Consider the following 27,325-nt stretch of genomic DNA (forward strand, 5'->3'; position numbering starts at 1 on the left):
GTACCTAGAATGGCATCCTGCAGCCAGAATCTATGCCGCACTGCCGCCTGGAGCGTCCTTAGAATGCTACAGACGGTCACACCACTGCCCTTACAGTTCTCCGGAGCAACCTGAGGATGCTCCGGGCATTGCTGTAATCACCGGCTATTGTGGCCCCGCCCCCATGTGATGTCACATGGAGAGGCTGTGGCCTGCAACAGGCCCGTGAATAATGTTCTATATATCAAGATGGCCCTCTGCAGAAAAAAGGTTCCCCACCCCTACTATAGAAGGTTGGTTCTCATGACCAGGTCTCCTGTATGCAATTATATAATCTGTGGGTTATGATATGATTATGTATTTCTGATTATGTAAAGTCGTAAACCAATCTGTATCGGTCTCGTATGTATTATTGTTGTATGCTATCCTGATGAAATGTACAACGCTACGCTACTCTTTTGGCACCGTCCAAATAACAGATGATGATAAATAATACATGTAGTGAGTAGGTGCTGTAAAAGTTCAAGTATAGTATTTAATAGAGCATTGCGGTACAGCTTACCTACACATGCAAACTCAGTTTGCACATAACTGAGGCACAATAAAAAGTAAATTGGTGGGTTGCAATGAGCAGAAACAATAAAACCGCATACCTTAGTGCGGAAGCCTTCTGACATACATTTCATATATCATTTTCCTAATTACACACAAATATCTGAACAGCGCTGGTACCACTACTATAAAATAAGAGTTTGACATCTTTATTGTGTTCACTGTTTGGTGTTTGTTCCTGTGAAATATTATCGTATGCCTTTGCATGATAAAGGGATTCTACATGCAGGGAACTTGCAGAATGGCTCCAAATATTGTGTGTCCTAGAGGAAGATGAATGGTTAGTGTGAACATATTCCATCATAGGAAACAAAGCTTTGTTTTATCTAGAATCCCAGGTGTTTAAACATATTTTCTATGCCATGGAGCTCGAATGAACACAAAGAGCCCTCGTAAAACTATGTCCTGAATTCCCAGTGCGTGTCTTTACCAGCTAATCTCCACCACAGTTCTATATGTGGTCGTCATTGCACTGAGCGGTGCTCAAGCAAACAGCCGTGTACTATTTCACGCAGGCCTGGATTAAAACCCATCTATAAGTGTAATCCTGTGTAATTGGAGAACTTGATAGACAAGAGTTCCTGATGGGTGACCTATTTTTCTCAATGAATTTGTTGCTTAAATAAACTGATTCACATGTGATTTCACCCCCTGCTTGTGGTTAGAGTACAAATAAGCCAAAATTCAAGTAATCGCACAATGAAAAAGATCTATGTACACATGGGGAGGCATAGGTGATGTGTGTAATTGCAGGGTGTACTAATGAGATGCTGCACTTTGTACTTCTGGAAATGGATGACAGCAAAGGGATTGAAGAGTGGTTTAGCGTTTAACCCTTCTACCCCACAAAGTGATTTTCCTTAGGTGGGCTAAAGAGAGAGAGAAGCGAATCGCAAGGGAAAAATCGATAGCAAAACGGGGCAGTTAATCTGGGCACGCAGATCGAGCAAATGGTTTTTAATTGTCACACTGCCCACGTGCACCTAATGCATTGCAAAGTAAGTGACAGGTAGTCGGCATTTGGTGGGAGGTAATGGGATGGTTAGAAAAACACAGGCGCGACGGATCGTTTAACGTCGTTTAATGGGCGTGCATAAATTAGCCATTGTGATCTCCTTCACAGCATGAGAGCTCTGTGCGTTGTGTGTGTCAGGAGGCTGCAGTGTTTGCGGCTGGTCTAACTTGACTTACATGCTGCGTGACTGTCCGATGTGCGTCGATGTTTACGCTGTAGCACGTCGTACGGATATGAGAAGGCAGCAGTGGGCGCCCCTATGCACGGCTGTGCTTTGGAAGGCATTAGCATATTTTAGCAACTGCGATCCGTGAGAGAATGCAGCTGCAATCTCTGAATTGGGCCCGTCTAGTGTGTACCGGCCTTTAGTATCGGTGGAAGAAATGAGTGCCCTGTACAATGGAGTTCAGCATGTTGTCAAAGGAACCTGAATGTCATTTTATAGTGGCCATGGTTCCCACATTTTCCTAAAGGATTTTGAAGACTTGCTGATAATACTTGTCATAATTTCCATTTGATAGATATGCCAGAACTTAGATTGAATAGTTTTAATGGCGGGGGGAGGAGTTGTTCTATGAGGACACAATTTAACAGGTAACAGTAGACAGCATTTGTTAAATCAGTTTGATTTGGTGTGGCGTATTCAGAGGGAGGAGGAAGTATTTTGGCTACAGCGGGATATCCATATTTAAAACTGCACTCATCTAGCTACTGATGTCCTGCCAAAGATGGGAGAGATCAGGGCATTGCCATCAGGTGTTGATGTTCCATCCATCCATGTGACAACTTCTCCAACATGTATGACAGGTGTGGCATGATATGTCGATATTCACTATGTTAACATGGTTATAATGTCGACATTGACAATCTCAACACTCATCATGTAGACACTGGTAAAATGTTGACATATTAGAATATCGACATATCGGCCCTTGTGGTCCAGTAGTGACTTGACTGCTCCCGATGACTGCAGATGCTCCTGCGTCGCCTTCCTGCTTCCTGCTTTTATGTAACTATCACTTCTGGGTCAGACTTGTGATCCTCCAGCATTCAGGTAAGTATTTTTCCCCTAACCACCCCCTTGTGTGCCTTTTCCTATTACTTCCCCTGCAGCCTAACCCTAACCTCCTCTTCCCCGCAGCCTAACTCTAACCTTCCCCCCCCCGCAGCCTAACCCTTACCCTCATGCCCACAACCAAATCCTAATATCGACATTCTGAGAATGCTGACACCATGCCTTCAACATTTTAACAATGTTGACATCTGACATTATGAATGTCAACATTGTAAATGTCAACCTAATGGCTGCATCCCCCTGGAGAGAGCAGAACACCAGCTTATAGCCGTTTTATTTTGATTTTTAAATACTTCTTAACTGTTCATTGCAAAGGCTAACGGACAGATGGAGATAGCGGCAGTACGATGTCTGTAAGCCCCTAACTGCCTGTCACAGCAGCTCAACAAAACCAATAGGATGGCTAAGTGCTGTGTAATGCTGTCAAGAGGATGCTTATAAAAATCACATCTTGGCTGAGAAAAATGTGTTTTGCTCTTTGCTGCAATGTAAATGTTTCATGTGTGCCTGAGTAATGTTCACAATTACCAATTTCCATGGGACCATGAAATGATAATTAGGATGTCTGTATCATCCATGTGCAGTACATCACCACTTACCTTTCGCCAGCTGTACAAATGCATTATTACACTAAACAGTAGTGACTCATTTATGCCATAAATTAGAGCTTCCCCATCAAGCCCCAAACAGCACAGCGGTGACCGTAAACCATACAGAGGTATATCCGTAATGTGCTCCTTTGCTGTGTCTTGAAATCCTTTCCCTAAGAGTAATACTAGTTTTGCACTGGAGTCTCCATTTGGTGGCCCATCTGATATGTAGCTGGCCGGCATCATCTAATGAATGTATGGTAATATACAGTATGCAGGAAAAGTTGCATGACCCTGGCAATACAATGGCTCTTATGGAGAGTTGGCCTTCCTGCTTTAGGTTAGGTGAGCCATGTGTACCATCAGTGTAATTGTAAGTTTCTCTGGAGTACATTGTTTCCTTGGGTCGAAAGCTCCGGACTTGTAATAAATGTGTGATGGGCTGACAGATACTTGTATAATGTATAATCGTTCTAATGTAATGTACCATCTTGTTTCCAGAGTGTAAAATCGGCAGAATTAATTGGTACCTTTGTGAACCCTGAGGTGTTCCTCAAATTGGTTTTGCCGGCACTTCGCAAGTCTCCGTTAGCCTCTCATCTGATGGTCCTGGCAGCATTTATCAGAGGGAGCTCGAAAGAATTGCTGCAACCCCACTTGCATCGTATTGCTGATGTCCTCTGCCAGACTGAGATCTGCCAGGGGTCCGAAAAGGTATGAAATGAGCTTACAGGTCACAGGGTTGGTGTGAAGGAGATTATTTGGGAGAAAAGTGTTTAGTTTGTACTTTCTGTATGGCAGTGACTTGCGGTGAGGTCAATGGATGGGGAGGCACACATGGAGAGATGGGAGCCTGTCTCACCCCTATTCACTGTAGCTCTCCCCTCACTACACTAAGCTTCAGTGTCCATTGGTTCTCCTACCAGCATCACTGTGTCGTCTGCTGCTGGTGACTGAGTTCCAATCTCTAAACACTGCAGTGCACTTCCTGGTCACATGACACATCCAAGGTGTCAATCAGTGCTCAAGGCAACCCCCCATACTCAGAGGCTTGCCTCTATTAATTCTCTCTCTGCAGCTTACTGCCCGTGGTGCGGCCCTGCACCGCAGCTCTGCAAGCACTGTCTGACTATACAGAAGCGAGGCTGAGCTGTTGCTGCCTCACCTCTCATCTCCCTGCAGTCCCAGGGAGCTCCACAAAGCTGGTGAGTGTTAACTATAAAAATGATTACAATAAACAAAGAAGATGTTTATAAGTGATAAATATCTTCTTTGTATTATTCTAATAATTTTTATATCAAAACTCATGAGTACAAAGCCTCCGCTGCCTGCACATCCCTGCTGTATGGGAGTTTTGTTTCCAAGTTGTGTAACGATGCTTAAGACTAAAAGTATATGGGGAATTCTAATGAGTCACAATGGTGAAGTTGGGCCTGCAGTCCCCGCATATAATATAGGGATTTGTTTTTAGATAAATGTGTGGTAAAAATACAGGAACTGTTCAGTAATTGACTTTACCCTCCTCTTACCAACGCAGAGTGCGATTCCCGGGCTGTGCGCTTTTTCCTCAATTGTGCTACTTTTTTTTTCAATTTTGCATGTAGTGTATTTGGTATTTAGGATAATTTTTTTGTCACAAAGGAATTGGTATAAAGTTGCAGGTAAAACAATGATGCATGGTTGGTGCAGGTCACTTGGTACGTACATGTGTTTTGTCCTCTTACCCTAGATTGTGTACTTTCTCCTCAATTATGTGTCATAGTTCACTTCTAGTGTACTAGTTACTTATGGCGGGTATCCACTACCCGATTAAACTAAACGATAACAACATAGTTATTGTTCAATAGCTTGTTAGTTGGGCAGCTTAATGTTAAAAACGACCAGTGATGCGCGCTCCCGATGGTCGTTTTTGACATCTGTCATCGGCCGAACATGCCGGTCAATCTGCCGATAACGACAGATTAACCATGTTCAGGGATGAGGGAGGGTGCCTACACTGAACGTTCAGTGTAGGCACAGCACAGACTGTGAAACGACTGCTCGATTACAATGTCATAATCGTGCAGTCGTTTCACAGTCTGCTAGTGGATACGCACCTTAAGGTTTAGTGTTTAAGTCACAAAGTCTGTGGTGCTCTAAACTGGACCATTTAGGATAGGTGCATGTGATACGTCTGCTTTAGCAGCCTCGGACAGTCTCTCAGTGCACCCAGTACACAGCAGTGTGTGCTGGGCAGCTGTGGATGGGGAGCTGTGTCGGACCCAGGTAAGTAGTTGCGGCTCCCCCCTCCTCTCTGCACCCCTGTGTACAGGCGATCAGCTGATCGCCCGTACGCACTTGCCGATGGACAGATATGTCTGCAGACATATCTGTTCATTGGCTGTGCAGCACAGCCAATGCGATATGTCTGTGAACGACGTCGTTCATAGACATATCGTCTGTACACACTGGCCGACGGGGGCATGATATACTGGCCGATCAATTGATCGGTCAATATATCGGCCAGTGTGTACCCAGCATTAAGACGCGTCCCCTCTTCATCAATCTTGGGGGCGTGCCCAGACATGCCGGGCTGCCCGCAAGCGCTGCTGTCAGTGTTAGTGACTGCTAACACCGCAGTTTTCCTCACTCGTGGGACACTGCAACCCGCGGATGGGGCCGGGACCCGCAGGCTGTTTCAGCAGAACGCCACGTGGAGGGCAGGGTGCTTTTTGCCCTTTAGAAATAGAGCAGGGCGCGGCCACCGCTAAAACAGCCTAGTGGGAATGCTAAAAAAAATATATATATACGGCTAAGAAACTTTGGCCTATAGTAGCCACGGATGAACTACCAGCTCTAAAAAATACTTCTTTGTTGTCAGCATTCAGACGTGTTAAAAATATAAATAATATAGTGGTTTATAACGATGTTTCAAGACATTCTGTTCCCGAACCGGACCACTTCCTTACCTATAGATGTACTGGATGTATTACTTGCAGTGGTCTAGAGAAAGGGGACACATTTGTTCACCCTCATACTGGCAAAAGATTTAGTATAAGATATCCTCTTACCTGCACGAGTAGATTTGTTATCTACTACATTAGATGTCCCTGTGGACTCATGTACATTGGCAAAACTACACGCCAACTAAAGGAAAGAATGGCCCTAAATCAATGTAGTATAAGGGCTGACAGGAAAAGCTTAGGAAACTACCGGTTGCTCGTCATTTTTCTGAACATCAACATAGTCTTGCTACCATAAGGTATAGAATGATTGATTGGGTCCCTCCAAACCCCTGAGGTGGAAACAGAGGATGCATTCTTTTACAATTGCAAGCAAAATGGATGCACACGCTACCTTTTTTCTACTATCTGCCTTATACTTTTTTTTTTTTTACTAATTTGTTCTACCAATGGCTTTTATGAATTTTTGTTCCTACTTATCTCCAGTATACATATGTGTGTGTGTGTGTGTGTATTTTTTTTTTTATTTATAAAGGGGCCTGATTCAGACCCGCTCGCGAGCGGGTTGATGGTGTGCTCTGCGCACGCGCAGCGGCCGCACTGCGCGTGAGCAAACCCCGGAGCGAGAGAGAAAATCTCTCGCTCCGTGGCTCACTACAAAAGGGGCAGCTGTCGATCAACATCTTACATTTTGTAGGCGTGGCTGGAGGCGTTCCCAAGCGAACGCCTGTTGTTTGTGGGCGTCCCCACTGACCTCACCAGTGATGTCAGTGAGAGAGCTTCCGGCTCTATTAGAGCCAGAAGCTCTCTGGGGCTTGCGGCCACGAGACCTACCGCAAGGGTCTCGTCGCAAGCCCGATGGTCTTGACCATCGCGACCATCATCCTGGCCGCTCGCTATAGCTGTGGGTGGTCATCCACAGCTATGCGAGCGGCCTTGAGGCCGCACAAAAAAAACCCCCAAAACACCCAGATCCAGAGCGAGCGCTCTTTCAGAGCATCCGTCTCTGAGTTCAGGGCCAAAGTCCCTAATTTAGGGGTCTACTTTGTTGTTCGAGCTAATCTCTTGAACCACTTGATGGATTTTGATGGGAGTTTCACTATTCTATACAGCATTGGTCGAGGAAGGTTTACGTGTATGAACCAGCCATCTGTTGCAAAAGGGAGCCGAGCAGTGATGATTTTGGTGAGGCAAAGTCACAGAAAAAAATATTGCAACAAGCTGCTGTACATGAGCTGGCCAGGTTGCTGAAACAGCAAGAGACAGTGAGAGCCTATCAGAAATAGCATGTGCCCTGTTGCTTAGCAGCAGCCTAGAGAGGGGAGGGAGTCGGGGACTGAGCATGGTCACGTCTGAGGAACAGAGAGAGTGAGAGTGAGAGAGAGAGAGCCTCCAACAAACCCATGAAGATGCCCTGATGCAGACTCCGTAGCCAGAAAGGAGCCTAGGGGAGGCATAGCTATCAAGAATTAAAAAAAAAATAAAAAAAAAATCAACCTTCGGAACACAATCAAATGATTTGCATTTGATGGGTGCAAACATCGCCACTATCAAATGGTAAAAACACTACCATCGAAACAAAAACATCGGTAATTGGTAAGGATGTTTCCCATGTCCATCCCTACGCTGAACCTGCAGGCAGACTACGGCCACCACTCCTCCACCATGAAATGCTCCCTCACCAGTGTGATGTTCCTGCTTAGCCATACGCCCTCGGTAACCAGGAGGCTCCTCCCACGGAAGTCAGCGCTGTTCTTGGACAGGGGCACCACGGCGTGGAAGCTCAACAGGAATCCCAGGAAATACAGGGTACATTGTGCAAAGAGGACACTGCTCATCGCCATTTTCAGCAGCCGGGGAGGGGTGCGCATGGAGGCTGTGGAAATATGCACATGTGCCCCAGCTCTGGGAGACATACTGCTGATAAGGCTTACGGTAGCTGCAATACAAATCTCTCATCCATGATCCTCCTGCCTTTCCCAGCAGATACCAGTGGCCGGGCCCAGCCAGCTGCAGGTCAGCAGCAGTGGGAGTTATGGTGACACTGGTGAGATGCAGGGGGCAGGAATGAGAAGCAGGGGACTGTGGTGACATGGAGTAGGTTGTTATGAGATGCAGGGGGCAGGAGTGAGAAGCAAGGGACTGTGGTGACATGGAGTAGGTTATGAGAAGCAGGGGCCTGTGGTGACATGGAGTAGGTTGTTATGAGATGCAGGGGGCAGGAGTGAGAAGCAGGGGCCTGTGGTGACATGGAGTAGGTTGTTATGAGATGCAGGGGGCAGGAGTGAGAAGCAGGGGACTGTGGTGACATGGAGTAGGTTGTTATGAGATGCAGGGGGCATGAGTGAGAAGCAGGGGACTGTGGTGACATGGAGTAGGTTGTTATGAGATGCAGGGGGCAGGAGTGAGAAGCAGGGGGTTGTGGTGACATGGAGTAGGTTGTTATGAGATGCAGGGAGCAGGAGTGAGAAGCAGGGGACTGTGGTGACATGGAGTAGGTTGTTATGAGATGCAGGGGGCAGGAGTGAGAAGCGGGGGACTGTGGTGACATGGAGTAGGTTGTTATGAGATGCAGGGGCAGGAGTGAGAAGCAGGAGACTGTGGTGACATGGAGTAGGTTGTTATGAGATGCAGAGGGCAGGAGTGAGAAGCAGGGGACTGTGGTGACATGGAGTAGGTTGTTATGAGATGCAGGGGACTGTGGTGACATGGAGTAGGTTGTTATGAGATGCAGGGGGCTTTGGCAAGATGAAATTACTCCTGTGCAAAGCCGGGGCGGGTTGCTAGTATACCCATATGATATACTGAAACAGACAGAAAAATAAAATGATATGAAATACTCCCTTTATAGTGTATGTTTCCCCATATAGCGCAGATCGGAAAACAGTTCTTTATTATTGTAACTCTCCTGGGAATCACTGCAGATTAATCATCAGTCTAAAGGGCAATTGTCAATGCTTTCTATTGTTTACCAGCCAGAGGTAATTGCAGCAATTTCCAGTGTGTTGATGTATTGGAAGATCATTAACAATGTATGTTTGTGTATATGTTCTGTTGATGTGCACAAAGCAAACACACCACACTGTACTCTGGTCACTGGTAGTCTTTTATAAATGTGACCGGCTCTTTCAATATCACACTGTTGATTGACTGTTCTATACATGGAGCTTAATCCAGGCTGGCAGCACAATTTCATGAACTAATCCAGTCATGTCAAAGAATCCAAATTATGGATTTAAAATGATGTAATGTCAGCACCCCATGTCATTTCAGTCACTGAGTGCTGTGATCTCCCTTTAATAGCTGCATAAGCGGCACATAGGATGGATCATTCCCAGGTGTACGGCCCAGAATTCTGCACCTGGCAGCTGAGAGAGAAATGCGATATATGCGTCTTTAAACCAGTGGGTAGAACCTACAACATATTACCAACATCAACTGAAAGAGCTGCAATCGCTCCAAATATTTTGTCTTCTGTTTGTTTACTTCTGCAGTTTAGTTTGCAGATGTTGCTATATATTTCTCATAACCGGTTTGTTTGACCAGCAATGTGCTGGAAAATGAAATGATTGTAGACCCTGTTAATGCATTTGTTACGCAGCGACTAGCAATGTTAATAAGATCACACAATCCACAGGGAGCCAGCAGCTGCACTGGTGTAACGTGAGCACCAGTTACCCTATAATCTAAACCTATGTAACCAGAGAACATAGGTAGGAGAGACCTAGCTCCGACTTCACAGCTACCGGCTAATCTACATGGCGTCTCGTGTCTGACGACCAACTCGCCATGCCGAGTGGTGGTGTGGATATAGATTGCTTCTGTGTGCATAACTAATTCATTAGATGTGTATGTGATAGGTACTCGCTCCTGCAGAATAACACGATTATGATAAATCCCAACAAAGGTGTTTCTTAAACTGATATGAACGGTATGTATTCAGATATTGAGCATTCTTATCTGTAGTTGGTAGTGTTCCCACTAGCTTGTTTTTAGCGGGGCACCGTGCCCTGCCCGATTTTAAAAGGGCAAAAAGCACCCTGCCCTTTTTATCGGTGCCGGTTAAAACAGCACCCCTGAGCCTTCCCCACCCACGGGCCGCAGTGTCCCGCGTGTGGGAAAAGTTATGGTGTACCATGCGCACGACCTCTATTCACCTTGAGGAGAGAGCTTGGCGGAAGCACGGCACCTCCGTTAGTACTGGGCACGCCCCCAAGTGTGACAAATGGGAGGTGTCCCAAGGCCACGCCTTCGGCACGCGCTTAGACTCCCTGCCGGCCTCTCCAGTGCCCTTCTCGCAGCCTAGCAGAAACACTAGTTAGTACTTAAAGGAGAACTCAACTCACAATCTAAAATATGTAGTTTAGGTGACTTCAGTACTTTAAGCTTAAATACAGAGAGTTACTTTCTGGTGGCGCTGTGCTCTTCTGATTTGGCAAGTCTCTAAATGCCTTGAATGGCCTGGCACTGCTATTCCGTGTTGCTGCTATGGGCTACGCTTTCACACAGGCAGCAGTGTTGTCGATGCCCCTCCCCAGTTGTCTCCCTATTCCCTGTTTAGAAAGCAGACTGTGGAGGTGTATCAGCAACACTGCTGATTTGTGTGAAGTAGGACACGCCTAAGCAGCCTAGCAGAGATGAAACCATTACAGGCATTAACGGGACCTGTTGGATTGGAATACTGAACTTCTGGGTGTAGTTCTTTAATATACAGATGTGTCCACATACACCTATCCTCAAATAGTCCCATTTGGCACGCCACAGACTTTGCAACATAGCCGAACTGGCTCACAGAATAGAGGCATGCTACTTATCATTTTAATCAGCAGAAGCTACTTGTGCTATCAATTCAATTCGCTGTATGATTCAGATGCATTTGTGCATGCCTGTGACCCCTGCCTGAGCCCATGAGACAAATATATATATATATATATTTTTTATTATTATTTTTTTAACAGTACAGGACTCACACACATACTGTACTGTCATTCTTTAATACTTTATTACACAATCTTCTACAGCCCTGATTCCATGACCAAATGCTATACTATAGTGTAGCCAATCACAGCTTCTGTCAGTCAATCATTGGGCGGTGATACAGAAAATGCATTGGAACTCTGACGCATGTGCTGTGTAGTTTAGGAAAAGTGACACCTGGTGGACAAAAAGTTGTATTACACGATATGACTTTTTTTATAGCGCAACGCTACGTTCCGTTAAGAAACATTCTGTGTGGCGCGAGATGCATGGCGTGCTACATGGCTGTATGGACCAACAAACTAGCTGGGCACATCTGTATAAGGCTGTCGGGAGCTCCAATGTTAGAGGAATCGCCTCCAATACAAAGAATGGGTCCCAATACGTGTTGGCTTCCTCATTAGCTGCCGTTGCTGGTCCTGTATATTTACCTATCAGTCCGGAGTAAGTCGGACACGCTGTGTGGTCAGTCACAGCAGCGGGGAGCCCCAATAGAAGGGTAGTTACATCTGGTATCTGGTTCAGATTGTTGTGCGTGCCGGCTGACACATGGCACTGCCAGGAACGTCCCTAATTTGTTTACCCGGTCAGTTCGGGATTGATATCGCTCTGTCAGTAAACTGTATAATAGGATTTGTAAAGGTGTATACTGATTGATATATCCAATTAGTACAGTAATAAATAATAGTCGTTCTGTCGGGCAGTATAAATAGATTAAAGGTATGCGGCTATGAAAGCTTTGCTTGTCAGCGTGTTTCGTTCTATCCAATACCTTTTATCAAGACCTATAAATAAAGAGTAACCAAAATAAGAATATAGTATGTTTTTATCTCAAGTGAATTTTGGACTTTGTGTATATTTAACTGTATTTACTGTTGTTTGTCATGTGAGTCTTTGGGGTATATTTACTAAAGTGAGTTTTTAGAAGTGGAGATGTTGCCCATAGCAACCGATCAGATTCTAGCTATTTTCTAGAAAGTGCTAGTTAAATGTTAAGTAGAATCTGGTTGCTATGGGCTACATCTCCACTTCTAAAAATGCTAACTTTAGTAAATATGCCCCTTTGTCTTGTCTTGCGAGTTGAGTGCAGATTTCATTGTTTTACATATTTGGAACACTGAAATATGTTCCTGCCTGTGCAAAATTATCTTAAGTGTCCATCTTTGGCTGTTTGTAAGGTATGCATGGTATGCGATGACTGAGAAGTATCATTTATGCTTTAATTGAGTTAGACTAGGTAATAGGTAAGGACATCTATATTTCTCATCTAAGCTTCCAGACAATGGTCCTTCTATGTGTTTATTTGACAGGTGCTGTACCTGGATCAGTTTCTGTGCTGTATACAGTCCTTGATTAGCATATGCCAGCAGCACTGTACAGACATCAGCCTGCATTGCATGAAGGTCCTGATAACAATACTTGCCAGCCCAGCCTCTGAAACCCTCTATGAAAAGGTAATATTATTACTGGTCTTCTTTTTATCACCTCTATACTCGTTCACTCCCTATCTATCACCTGTTATATTGAGTCACAAATTAACTAGACAAATCCATTTTTGTACTTGGCTTTTGTTGAGTGATCTGTACACGGTGAATGTTCATACATTTATCGCCCCCTAGTGGTTGATAGTGTTTCTACTGTGCTCTACCACACTGCGCACACACACACGAACGCAGCAGGATGACTGCTGCGTTTTAAAGGATTATTGCATCTGCAATATAATTTTCTGTAACATTCCCTATGCCCCAAACAGCAGGGGCAGCAGAAGTGGCTTTTTGTGCCCATGTTTACAACCATGACCAGTATGATCTGACGCCAATCTGTGCTGTGCTACAAATTTGGATCCTTTTACTTTTTAAGTTGTAAAAAAGAAGATAATTGTTGCTGCGAGAGGTGAAGTCTTCTGAAGAGTTTGTGCCCCTGGCATAGGACCTCTAATGGTCCCATGGAGTTGGGTTTTCAGGCAAAAAAAAATAAAAACAAAACATTTTCGAATAATCCGTAAAAGATAAATGCTTTTCAAATAAAAATGATCTTCAACTGCTTGTATACTTTGTATGTATCCTAAGATATGCATTCAAAGCGTTTCGTCAGAGTTAAATAACCGGAGTTCTCCAGGTATTGTGGAACTACAAGTGCAGGCTGAGAGAGCATGCCGAGAATAGTCACAGGTAGCCTAACCCTAGCTTACTGAGTGACAATTTCTCTTGATTTAGGCTTCTACTGGGCAATCAGCACCTACTGTCGCTAGTTTAGCAAGTTGCAGAATAAGCTCTTCACCAAGAGGGAAGCAACAAATTCATTCACTCCATCACAAGAGGACATCGTGCTCCAGACTTGGCCTGGCCAATCTGTGGCTCACCAGCTGCTGTGAAACTACAAGTCCCAGCATATCCTCCCACCGATCAGCCTGTAAAGCATGCTGGGACTTGTATTTTCACAACAGCTGGTGAGCCACAAGTTGGCCGGGCCTGCTCCAGACGATGTTATCTAAGCCATAGCCACCCGCAACCGCTATACATTAATCATAATGTCAGAGTCTTCCTTTGTGACCCATGTCATGTTGCCATAGATGTTCCACCTTAAGCGTCTGTACATAATGTTCATCAGTTCCACATCTGTAATTGTGATGACTTAACATGTGCAGATTTTTAGAACTAAAAATGCTCATTGTGCTACATAAGCCATTTTTGTGTAGGGAACATAAACTTCCAATATACAACCACTATATCAAATCTGTATTGTGTAATCATTATTCTGAAGACTTTAAATCTGTCAGCAATGGTACATGAAGCTCTGCTTGTCGGACCATTGACAAGCAGACGTGGTGTCAGCAAAGTAATGTTCTCCAGCTGAATCTGTCCTCACAGTGTGCAAGAACACACACTTGGCTGTTAGTACCAAAACACCCTTTATTAACCCCATTTGCAGAATATTCTCCGCTTTATTAAAGGTTATCTGTATTTCCGAGCTCTACCGGAATATTTCTTTCATGTCTAATCATTTTGATCATAGTGTACACCTTGGTGTAGCTGTCTACATCCCACATATACCGGCCACCAGAACCATGTTTTTATCATCTACTACTGCACATAGACAGTATAAATGTCGTCTTCCCGTTACACTAGCGTAGAGACGGCCACTACCTTACATGCTGCTATATATCTTTCTGTGCAGGTACAAGGTGTAACGCTATCACTGGCAGGAGTGCAAGGTGTGAGTGGACCTCAAGGTCTATACAGACAGCACATGCAGCAGTTGATGCAGTGGGCGTCTATAGGTCATGATCAATGGGCCAGCTTTTCCATAGAGCGAGCACAGTTTGAGGTCCTCGTCTCAGAGTCTGGTAAGGTTCCTGGAATAACTTTTTGGTCCATGTTTTTAATTGGATTTACAAGACCCTCAACTGTAACATTTGGAGATACATAGTGTTATGCTATTCCTCTGTATAGGCTGCAAACAGTTGGTTCAAAACTGTATCTAGAGACGAGCGGTTTGGATTTACTCTGGGCCTGATTCAGACCCGCTCGCGAGCGCACAGCGCTCGCAAGTGGGTCGATTGTCTCCCACTGCGCATGTGCGAGACCCGGTCAGCGACTGTCGCTCCGTTGCTATGGGTCTCTCACCAAAACGGGGCGGCTGTCGATTGTGATTGACAGCTAGTCCCGTTTTGGCGGCTGGCAAGGGGGGTGGCTGGCCAAACGGAGGCGCTCCCGAAGGAACGCCTACCGTTTGGGGGCGGCCTCAGTAGTGAGCTTCCGGCTCTATTAAAGCCGGAAACTCTCTGGGGCTGGCGAAGGATGAGACCCTACCACAAGGGTCTCGACGCAAGCCCAATGGTCGCAATGGACCATCACCTGGCCGCTCGCAAAAGCTGTGGGTGGTCACCCACAGCTTAGCAAGCGGCCAGGTGGCCGGCTCTCTCTCAAACAAAAAATGCTGCCCTGATTCAGAGCGAGCGCTCTGAAAGAACGTCCGGCTCTGAATCAAGCCCTCTGTTCTTTTCTCCAAAATCAGCGCAAGTTCGAATTTATCTTATTGGCTATCCAAATTTCATGATTCCGGATAGCTAATAAGTTAAATCCGAATTTGCGCTAAAAGAACAGTGTAAATCTGAACCGCTCACCTCTAACTGTATCCACTCTGGTTGGCCATACCGTCCATTACTTTATATTACATCTACTTAATGTTAAACTCTGTAAACTGATTTGATAACCACTTAGAGACACTGCATGTAACCCTGCATGATTACTTGCTCTCTAAGGGCCTGGGTCAGAGATGGACGCTAGTGCAATTTTCACGCAGATCGATCACTTGCTATTGCGCGTACATCGCAGAGCGCATACGCGAAGGCAGCTCTGCGATCACACTGCAATGACGCAGGCCACGGAGACCCATCGCAGAGAGATTGACAGGAAGTGAGCGTTTGGGGGTGGTGACGGGGGGGCAGCGAAACGCAAACTTGCCTGGTCGTTTGAACGCCATTACATGTCAGAAGAGCACCCAAGGCTGCGGCAGGTGTGTAAGATGGGCGCCGATGTTACAGATATTTATACAGGTATGCGTCATCGCACGCAGGTAATAAGGCAGCAGTGGGCGTTTTTATGCTCGGATGATCTTCGCTAACATTAGCATATTTTCGCAGCTGCGTTCCGTGAGAAAATGCAGCTGCTATCGCATTAGCCTCTGTCTCTGAATCACGCCCTAAGTACGCAAATAAAATGCAATTAGTCACTATTTAACAATAATATATAAAACAAAGGCCTATTTATCAATAATCACATTCTCTTCTGGGCACGATATTAGTGTCCAAAATCGCATTGCAGTATGGCATGACTGCGCCAGAATGTATGAAATGGCACATGCAGGGACGGGCCCTCTGAAAGGAGCCTGTCCCTGCGAAGTGCTTGGACTGAAGTGACTGCATGACTGGTCTCTTTAATCCTCTATAGGTGCTCCTGCACATGTGCGGCCATTACCGGGGGAATCCTCACTCGGTAAATTTTGTGACATGTATCCCGGTAGGCTAAGATGGCGTTAGCTGCGAGGACCAAACTCCGGAATGCTTCGCAGACCCCTATAAAAACCTGCTTTCGGAAATTGAGGGACCAATGTAGATACTAGAGCTATTTGCGGATGCCCCTCGTTCATGCATTGAGGTGATACTTTGCTGGTATCCCCCGATAACAGCTCTCTTCAGGGAATATGCTGCAAATATATCATGATAAGTAGGCCCCTTAGTGTGTCAGGACTGCTTATTAATCCGTGTTTGTCCTGTGCACTACTACTTTAAAGATAAATAAAAGTACATATAGAAAAATCTTTCTGCTCCATTTGTCAGAGCTTTTTACCGCTTACATCTTTTAAATGAATGTTCCTATTTTATGTAGATGGAGCCCCCACACCTACCTGTCTGCTTATTATCCGCCTGTAACGATGTCACCAATCAGCAGACATTAGATTGTAGCCTCCTCATTGGTGGAGATGATGCAGTCACTTACAGTAATAATATATCCTATTCTCATATCCTGACAAACTGAAAACCTGCACATCCAGCTTGCTATCCTAATATGTACATGGTGTCTCAGGAATGCTTGGTCAAGGGGCAGATACCTGTCTCTCTGCTGCGCTATGTGGTAATTGTATCCCTAAGGGCAGGATATGATTATTTTCAGTAATTAAAGTCTGTTTGATCCCAGCATCCCAGCTCCTTGTTCTTCTTTTTTTTCTTTTAAGGAAATTTAAGTTCATCGTTCCCATTCTAAATTTTCATGTGTTGTTAAAGACTTAGGCCCATATTCAATTAGAGGCGAAAAGTCCGAATCCGCGAAAGTATCGTGAATGACGTCATTGCGCCAGGCTGAAAGTACGCGAAAAGTCAATGCAGTGTAATCGGCGGAAAAGTTTCGCCTATGAATAGCAGGCGGAAGAAAGTGCAGAATTGCATTTTTGGGATGCACCCTTGGGACAGTCCCCCAAAGATAAACTATGTAAAAAAAAATTGTAAAAAAACTATATAACACCCCCAAAAAGTACTTTCATTTTGGGGGATGAAAAAGTTCAAAGTTGGGGGACAAGCTTAAAAACTAGCGAAATAGACTTCTGGGGGGTGCCCAAGTATGGGGCGGGTGTTTTTTTTGATTGCAGTGCTGGCGACCGGTGGATTTTTTCGTATTTTAAATCTTCACTTTAGCAACTTAAAAATATGCTAGCCCCCATTTTCCAAAACCCCAAATTTGCTGGGAGTACATATTTTTTTTTTATAAAACTGCTTAATGCTATTCTTCACCACATGTGTTAATGCACCAATTGACTCAACTTAAGTACCCTAAATACCTTCATTAGGGCTAATCGGGGGCATCTATAGTGATCCCCAATGTTAGTGCATCTTTTGGGGGGGGTGTCAGGCTGAGTTCCCCATTTTTGACAGGACTTTTCGCCTGTTTCAGTTTCGCCGGGTGCCGTTTTCGCGTCTTTTCTAATTGGATACGGCGAATAGCGGGAGCGTGCCCGATACTTTTCCGCTTGCAAAACACGCGATGTAGGAAGAAAAGTCCAGCAGGCGAAAGAGTATCGCAGGTGCGAAACTAATTGAATACGGGTCTTAGTGTCTGTAATTTGAGAGCATATTTTTATTTTGCTAATGTTCTGGTGATTATAAGAAATTGCCCCCAAAATCAGTTTAGGTTAATTGCCTTTAAGTATCAATGTCACCTTTCGAGTTAGGTATTTTGTGGGCTGAACCAATAGTCATGAATAGAATGCAGACCAAAAATTCACTTGGGGCGACATAACTGAGGTGGGTGGTGCTTCATAAGGAAGTGATAGGTTGAATATTGTATAAGGCCACCAAATGGCCGCACTCCTATTTTCACTGTTAAAGTGTTTCCCTGTCACTAGATTGGTAAATCAAAGTGCTCAGTCTAGGCACAGGTTCCTAATACAGAATCACCACCTCAGCCATAGAGACTCCTTCCAAGAGGTACTGACCTTATTCAGGGCAGGAGCAGGGGTGGATTGGGAACTTAAAGTGGCCCTGGAAAATTCCCTGAAAGTGGTCCTATATGCGCACCGAAGGTGCGCGTACGAAAAGGGGGCGTGGTTTTGTGGTAAGGGGCGTGACTTTGTGCTTGCAAGCCACCTCCCCCCCCCCCAATTTGCCATGCTGGAAGCATGCTCCCCAGTCCCTCTCTCCAGTGAGAAAACAGAGCAAGCATGCATTGTGAATGAGTATTTTCTTACCTATATGATTGCTCTGCAATGGGGAGCCTCTGAAGAAATTGATCCTTTCTGGACAGGCAGCGTCTTGAGTCGGTGGTCACTACTCATGCAGGAGATCACATGGTCCGGTATCCACCTGTTTGTGTAGGAAGAGAGGAGTACCATGAGATGCTGGAGGACTGGAAGGTGAGTATGGAGAAAGACAGGGAGCAGTGTGAGAGAAAGACAGGGAGCAGTGAAAGACAGGGAGCAGTGTGATACAGAAAGACAGGGAGCAGTGTGATACAGAAAGACAGGGAGCAGTGTGATACAGAAAGACAGGGAGCAGTGTGATACAGAAAGACAGGGAGCGGCGTGAGAGAGAGGCAGGGAGCGGCGTGAGAGAGAGGCAGGGAGCGGCGTGAGAGAGAGGCAGGGAGCGGCGTGAGAGAGAGGCTGGGAGCGGCGTGAGAGAGAGGCAGGGAGCGGCGTGAGAGAGAGGCAGGGAGCAGTGAAAGACAGGGAGCAGTGTGATACAGAAAGACAGGGAGCAGCGTGAGAGAGAGGCAGGGAGCGGCGTGAGAGAGAGGCAGGGAGCAGCGTGAGAGAGAGGCAGGGAGCAGTGAAAGACAGGGAGCAGTGTGATACAGAAAGACAGGGAGCAGCGTGAGAGAGGGACACAGACAGGGAGGAGAGGGAGAAATGTAGCAGTGAGTGAGACAGGGAGAAAAGAGAGAGAATGTTGTTGTGAGTGAAGGACTAACTCACGCGGTTACCGATCCTGTGATAGATAACACAGACAGCACAGCAAGGGCAAAGCATTGTCCCAACAAGTGATGGAGGAGGTCCGGACCAGCACGTCTGGGGCTGGCAGTCTCCTCTGGTTTTCGCGCCGAGGCTGGTCACTGGATCGTGATGTCAGAGCCCCATCATCAAGCAGTGTCGGAGGGGAGGTAAGAGAAGGGGAGGAAACGGGAGGGGAGGACCCTCCCCTACTCTGGCTGGACTGCCTCCCCCTGCTCTTTTATGACCTGCGGCCGCATCTCTACCTGAAGTGCTACTCAGGGCCAGTGAAACACCGTTAATATATTTATATACAAAACAAAATCTGCAGCCAGCAGCCCCCTGAGCCGTCGGCCCACCAGAAAGTTCCCGCTGAAGTAAATGGATAAACCGCCCCTGGGCAGGAGTGACGAAGTCTGAGTCTTGCTGCCTCTCCATAGCAACATACGTTTATTTAGATCATTAGGAAAACTATAGAGCTATTAGAAGTGATGTAACATTGTTGAGGGGCAGAAGAAATATCAGTCTATTAGAATGATGGCACCAGTGACCTGTGGCGGGATGCTGGGGTTCTGGACTGTATGTGTGAGTGGCAGTTAGTTCAGACAACAAGTAACTTAACCAGGTGGAAGTTTAATTAACCGAGTAGAAACAAGTGGCATTAGACACAGTGTTGATCACAGTACAGGTTGAAGATATGATACCAGATACAGCCTGGAGAGTATAGGGTATGCTGGGTGTTGTAGTGCGCTGGCTAGTATAAGCGTGTATGTCGTGGTGGTGTCTAGCCGTATGCTCCTTATGGGAAGCGGAGGTGGCACAGGGTATTGGGGCACACTAACCTTCTGTGGTGTGCAGGGTCTCAGGTGCGCATCCATACAGCATGGACGCCAGTGATGAAAGATGCGTGATGAAGGCACGCATGCGCAGTAGCTGATGTCGGTGGTCAGATCTCTGGAAAAGGGTCCTAGTGCTTGCCAGCTCTCGTCCATGGACAGAAGTAGCACTGAGAGCTCCTCCTCTAACAAAATCTCTCCCCCTTCCTTTTACAAAAGGAATATATTAATAAAAAATTATTTACAGTAAAATTGATTTTTAAAAGAAAAAATAAAGTCCCTGCCACCTGAAGAGGTTGTTAACCTATCTTGAATGACATTGACACATGTCATGGCAGACACACACTTATGCAATAACGTGTAAATGTCTTGCAGAGTGTCCACACCCCATCATAACTACCCTTACGCCCATCATAAACACTTGTGTGCCGATGTGCTGTTCTGTCGGGGGTGGGGGACCGTAAAAAGGCAATTACCCTATAATTGCACACCTGGAATAAAGTACATATTCTTGTTATCGCTGTATTAAGGAGAACAAGCCAATTTGTTTGTGGGTTGAACTGCGCGGGCTGCACTGATAACAGCATTGTACATAGGAAAACAGTCATAAAATACTAGTTTTGCCACTTTGCCCTAAGTAATGCTTACATAATACTACTTGTAAATGAGCATATTTTCTGTTTCCAGCATGGAGTAAGATACGGTTTTATTTACATGTGTGTTTCAGGCCCTGTGATTGGAGAGCATCTAGATCTCTTCATGCCGATTTTAAAGACCTGCCTTCTGCCAACCAAGGAGCCTCAGATGCGCTTGAAACTCTTCACCATGTTGTCCAAACTTCTGCTAAAAGCCAACGAAACCGTCAACTCTAAAGGGTTTGTTGGGATTCCGTCACTTCCTTCACCATATAAAACAATAAGTGCTCATTCATAGGATTTTGGGCACTCATCATACGATATTGCAGACAGGAATGCTTGAAAGGCGTATTGTTCAGTCTAGTCCTACACAGAAATGTTACTTAATTAAGTTACTAAAGGAAAACAATGCACAAATATGCCACTTGGAGTCCGTGCGACTGGAATGTCCCACTAATCTAATCAGGGCAATACAATGGGAACACTGCTCTTGTATAACTTACACATCTATATTTTCCCATACTAAGGCTACATGTAAATATATAGAAATACATATATAATATGTAACGTTACCATATCTTAGATCTATTGCTTTTACTATTCAGATAAATGTGAGCTATTGTCCTTGTATAGACTTAGACAAGCTTCCGGTGCATAGGAATAATATCTTCCGTCATAACCTTTTAAATATTATTTTATATTGTATAGTTTTATAAAAGTCAGCTTATATTTTAGTTTAGTGGTCCTATACGTTGTGTTAGCGTCCAAGGTTCAGACTGTTGTCCTCTTACCATCCATTTTACTGTCTCTTTTCTGTAGCATAACCACAGGAAGGAAGTTTGATGTGCGTGGAAAAATGTTCTCCCCACAAAGTAAACCCTTGTAACCAATATCTGTAGGTCTAAGACGTTCCTGCAAATGCTATATAAGTGTGAATATATAGTATAACTAGCTTGTATCACACTGTGTAAATGGTTTTGGTTTGGATCATGTTTTCCATATACCGACGATAAGGCAGTCAAATGTCTGCCTTGTCGTCGGTATATGTTAAAGTGCACATAATGGCTGCACAAAATGGAGGTAGCAGTTTTGTGGGCACAAAGTGATGGTGTGGGTGTTTCCATGCCGCATGTCATCTCTGTACATAAAAAACATCCCTTGCTCCCTCATAGTAGTTATACTGTATGAAAAGAAGACTTGCATAAGCTGCTTTGTATGTTTATATTCTATTGCAACATGGAGGTTTAAGTTGCTGATTGTGCAGATGCCTTATACCAGGTCAGGACGAGGTGACTAATAAATCTGGAGCATGTCCCTGTGTCTAGAGCAGGAGCGGGGAACCTTTTTTCTGCCGAGGGCCATTTTGATATATAGAATATTATTCGCGGGCCTGGTGCAGGCCGTGCCCTCTCCGTGTGACATCACACGGGCGGGGCCACAATCGCCGATGATCACAGCAATGCCCGGAGCATCCTCAGGATGCTCTGTAGAGCTGTAAGGACAGTAGTGTGACCCTCTAAAGCATCCCAAGGACGCTCCAGGTGGCACTGCTGCATAGATTCTGGCTGCAGTGTACCATTCTAGGCACCATGCTAGCCATATGAGGCTAGCAGAAAACAAGCTCTAAGGGTCAGACCAAATGATTCCGAGGGCCTTCTACGCCCCCGGGCAGGAGGTTCCCCATCCCTGGTCTAGAGTAACTAAGTAACCAGATACTCTGGTGATGTCACACTGCACACCTGCATTCTAATCAATCCTGCTGTGAGATTTGGCAGTCTGGTGGCTCCTGTCATGCCGTTGCATGGTCTCATTGGAGGAACCTTCATTGAATTGAAACTACTATGCTGGGTTTGCGAGTGGAGATTTCTTGCCAGACTAGATTTGGCTTATGAAATGTCACTGTATATATTTGAGCATGTTGTGGCCCTTTTTTAACTTTTGATTTGTCATTTTGAGGGTGAACTACAGGACCTGTATAAATGAGGCATCACATTCTGCTTTTGTGGAGTTATTGTCATGACATGACAGATAATTTGTACTTTAGTGCCCCCTACTGGAAGATTGTGATCTACCAGCAGAACAACATTCTTATATAGACTCCCGATAACACCAGAACCCTAATAAAGCCTAATGATCATTTCTTACAATAACACTTCAACATTAAAAGATTTCTACATGAACTATAACACCTATAATGTGGTAACAGAGATCATGTAATACATTTCCTATAGCTACAAGGGCACAATAGTTACAATTCTTGAAAAATGTAAACTGATGAACTCTAATTTATTTTTTTAAACCCACTATACATGTAACACAGGACCTGATTCAGAGATGTGCGCTATTCCCATATTTATGCAGTTGAGTGATTATCGGTTGACTGCGCATGTATCACAGTCGCACTGCGCACACTTTAAGGTACCTTTGCAATGCTGTGAGGATTACTTCGCCATGTGATTGACTATCAAGGAATGTCTTGGGGAGGTAACTGGGAGTGGCAGCAAAAAAAGCGCAGGTGTGTCTGGACATTTTTGGTGCGTGTCGTAGCCTGCGTCTGTGATCCCGTACGCAGATAAAGTGGTTCCGATGTCTCATTTCAGGCGGCCATAACATAAATTGGTAACCCCTTACAATGAGACCTAGATTGTTCCAGAAGCAAATTGCTCCTTTTTTTTTAGAATTGTTCTTATCTCTGATCCAGTATGTTTAAGGAGCATCACTATCTGCTCTCTTACCATAGACCTGTTTCATACTTTGAGACTTGTTAATACAGATGTGTCCTATATTTATAACAATTCCTTTGGGACAAAAATACTAATCCGCTAAGTACAATGCTTTAGTACACTATTAGCGAAATAAGGGCTAATTCAGCAGTGCACTACTGAATGCAGATTCCCAATGGTCAGCAATCTGTGCATGCACCAGATTCATACTGCGTATGGGCAGTACAGGTCTGCTGCCGTTTTTCGTGGCGGGAGGAGGCGGCGATGACCTCGGTTTTCCAAAACAGAGGCTTATCGCCACCGTTGGTGGGTAATGGAGAGACCAGGGTCTCAGTCACCTGACAGAGATTTCCTGTCCTCTTTCAAGAATCCGCGATCACCGGCTTGAGTGTCACTCAGCTGGCCAATGGACACGCAGATGATCCGATGCATCCATGGACGCAGCTCGGATCAGTAATGCATGCAGGAGGCGTGACCACTCCGGCTTCATTACCATATTACATCTATCGCAGCTGCTACCATGCTAGCAGCTGCGACAGTTACTCTGAGGCTGAATCACCCCCTCAGATGCATGAAAAAAGGAAGAAAAGAAGACTCTTTTTTTGGGGGGGGGGCACACTGTCATTTAAAACTTAACCTTTATTGGATCTATCTTAGATCAAACATACTTACTCAAAAAATAGTAATTGAACAAAAATATGGTACCTTTGTGAGACAAAATCTAGGTTTCACACTGGCACCAAAAATGGACACAAAATTTAAAATATATTAAATTAAATATCTGGTATCTAGTGGTACCCAATTGGTGTGGACCCTTCAGATGGCTGTACAGGTTGAGTCTCCCATGTCCAAATATTCCGAAATACGGAATATTTTTAGCATGACTGAAATAGTGAAACCTTTGATTTTTGATGGTTCAATGTACACAAACTTTGTTTAAGGCACAAAATTATTAAAAATAAAGTATAAAATTACCTATAGGCTGTGTGTATAATGTGTATATGACATATAAATGAATTTCATGTATCTACACAAACTTTGTTTGAGCCACAAAATTATTGAAAATATTGTATAAAATAACCTTCAGGATGTGTATATAAGGTGTATATGAACCATAAATGCATTCTGTGTTTAGATTTGGGCCCTATTCCTAAGACATTTCAAAATGGTATACAAATATTCCAAAATATGGAATATTCCGATATCCAAAATACCCCTGGTCCCAAGCATTTTGGATATGGGAGACTCAACCTGTATTAGGTTTACAATAGATCTCTCTCCACATACATATTCCTATATTGAAATAATCAATCAATCTTTATATGTCAAGACAAAAAATGTCTCCCTGAGGTTGCCGTAATTAAACCTGGTGGATGTCAAGAATAAAACATTGTCACACCATAGTGGCAGATAAAATTACCAATAGACTATCATGTAAAATATTAACAACAAGATATCCTGTAAAAATAGTTGTACATACAGTATGATAGTTTGACGGTGGCAATGATATATCAACAGACAACAGAATTAACCCAATAATAAAGGAAAAATTATGTGGTAACAGTTGCTCGGCGGCAGTATCATGGTATTTAACAGCAATACCATTCAGAATGATCCATAATAAATAATTTCAATAGATCAGAAAGATTTATAATTTATAAATACATCGTCTGCTGTGTCCGTGTCTAATGCTGATATAGAAACAGTCAATGAAAAGCGCCTGTATCTGATTGAGGGAGTGATCTACTGTTGACCATTTGCCCGTCGGCAGAGATGGTCAATGAGAGTCACGCACCTCAAAAACATGCGTTCAGAGATTCCCCTGCATCTACTGTCAGCTCCCAGAGATGGAACTGATGAGATTACAGAAAAGTAGAAGGAGGGGAAAAAAAGGAGAGGTGAGAGATCATAGGCTTTTATACAGTCATAAGTTTCACCTATTTGTGGAATACCCCTTTTCTTAAAAAGAATTTTTATTCATGAAGAAAATAACTGTGTCCTAAAATGGGTGAATAGATATTTGATATAGAGTGCTGCTAATATGTGAGCAGTCTTAACAGTGTTAATACAGTTTTTATAAGCAGCTTAGATTCTTGGACTTTCCATAGAATATATAATCTGATGTTTAGACAATTGTTTCTTCATATATGTATTACATCAAAACTAAATAGTATACTCCATTTTTCTGTGCTTGGAAGAAAAAAATAATTAAATGAAGTGTATCTCGTATAGGTAGAAAAAGAAAGCCTCCGTTCTATTCAAATCTGGCAGAGCTGCATTGAGTATGTGCAAATGCAGTGAATACTCAGCAGTCCGAGCCAGACGCCCTACTAAGAGGATAATCCTCACTATCTGAATGACTTGTGCCCAAGAAGGATAGAGACAGAATGTCTGTACCTTGGTGTGTGTACAGCGATGTCAGTGGTCTGGGAGTCTGCTGCAGGGTGAGAGAGGACCTTGTGTGCACGCTCCAGGAATCCCCCCTACGTGACCGACGCGCGTTTCACCCTATAGGCTTCGTCATAGGTCACCCCTGAGATACCAAATTCAGAGAAAAGTACATAATCTGGGAAGACAGGTTCTATAATGTAGGTTCTTTGAGCCTGATTCAGAGATGGATGTAAATGCTATCGCAGGTGCCATCTTGCACAGATCGCAATTGCGAAAATATGCTAATGACTCGCTCGCCTCCCAATGCTTAGAGGCGCCCACTGAAAGCCTCTTGCATCCACCGCTCACACACAACACCGGAAAAATCGAACGCAGATCAGGGTGCCAGCGGCCTTCTGAGTAAGAATAAGCTGTCGCAGACACAATGGGATTACAGAAGCGTAGAAGGCTCTCTGGCTGCGAGCAAGGGCGCACTGGCTAATTTATGAATGCCCAGAAATCCGTATTAAAATGCCACCGACGCGTTACCTCCCCAAACACTGGCAGTCACTCCCTTTGCCAGTGAATCCTCTGTGGAAGCGTAATCAGTGTAGGCTTACACATGTGCAACATCGATCGCTCAATCTGTGGAAATATCAGTATTGTGCCCATCTCTGGATCAGGGCCTGTGTTTCTTGCTTTATTACCCCGGCTATATACTTTTTCCTGAATTTTGCATATTAAGTCACCAATAGTGCATTTAGGTTTAGTATAGCTAATTTAAATTGCATAACTTAAGGAAAAGTTACATTGTGTTGAGTTGTAAAGTCTATGGTGCACAAAATGGGGCTAATTAGTGCAGTGTGAGGACAGGTGCATGTGGTCACCTCTTTATCCCAATTTCAAAGTTCCTCTAAAGCGAGATTAGTTTACATAATGTAACACTCGTGTGATTTATATAAAACCTGGTTTTTACTGTTGGTTACATTTTCTGTTTGCTTAGAAGCTAATTAGACTGTGTTGTATACTACTCCTGCCCCCAGCCTTGTCACTATCCTGATATCACTGGGAGTCCATTGCACATAGGTGTAACATGTACACTGTCAGAGTAAGGCAGCTTGGCCATTTATAGATCTATGGTTGTACATGGAGCCAAAGTTCATGGGTCTGTAAAAGCTGATATTTTTCCTTCTACACTTTGTAGTCCTGTAATGAATGTAAGGAACATCATACAAAGGATTATCATAATAAGGGATCACAGGTCCTACTGATTAGTAATGGTGACTGTGCAATAAGAGGACTGTCTTCTCATCTAATCTATTATGTCTGTTTCACACCCAGGCAGTTCCATATTTACTCAGAAACGGTCATTAAGGACATACTTGTACCTAACCTGAAGTGGCAGGCTGGCAGGACGGCAGGAGCCATTCGCACCATAGCGGTCTCCTGCCTCTGGGTGCTGTTCCAGAGCGAGGTTCTATCACGCCCAGAGGTACAGTATATGCCACAATCTCAGTACAAAGAGGTCCTTTCTATGAATAGCCAAGAATAATTGTAGTTATTGTACATTTGTGTTGAATCGGGTGGT

The 27,325-nt window shown here is 44.4% G+C and overlaps 1 protein-coding gene across 1 annotated transcript in view; it reads left to right on the plus strand.

The window, feature by feature from the left end:
* The window catches only part of DNAAF5 (dynein axonemal assembly factor 5), a 72,151-nt gene that overhangs the window by 35,051 nt on the left and 9,775 nt on the right, over window positions 1-27,325 (plus strand). The window contains exons 6-10 of the mRNA XM_088451976.1: window positions 3,773-3,985; window positions 12,501-12,644; window positions 14,368-14,536; window positions 20,737-20,884; window positions 27,079-27,229. Of these exons, the coding sequence (XP_088308102.1) occupies window positions 3,773-3,985; window positions 12,501-12,644; window positions 14,368-14,536; window positions 20,737-20,884; window positions 27,079-27,229 (825 nt within the window). The remainder of the gene's footprint in view (window positions 1-3,772; window positions 3,986-12,500; window positions 12,645-14,367; window positions 14,537-20,736; window positions 20,885-27,078; window positions 27,230-27,325) is intronic.

This window comes from Taudactylus pleione, unplaced genomic scaffold (genome assembly GCF_031769625.1).
Source record: "Taudactylus pleione unplaced genomic scaffold, aTauple2 ptg000032l, whole genome shotgun sequence".
In the NCBI taxonomy this organism is placed as follows: domain Eukaryota; kingdom Metazoa; phylum Chordata; class Amphibia; order Anura; family Myobatrachidae; genus Taudactylus; species Taudactylus pleione.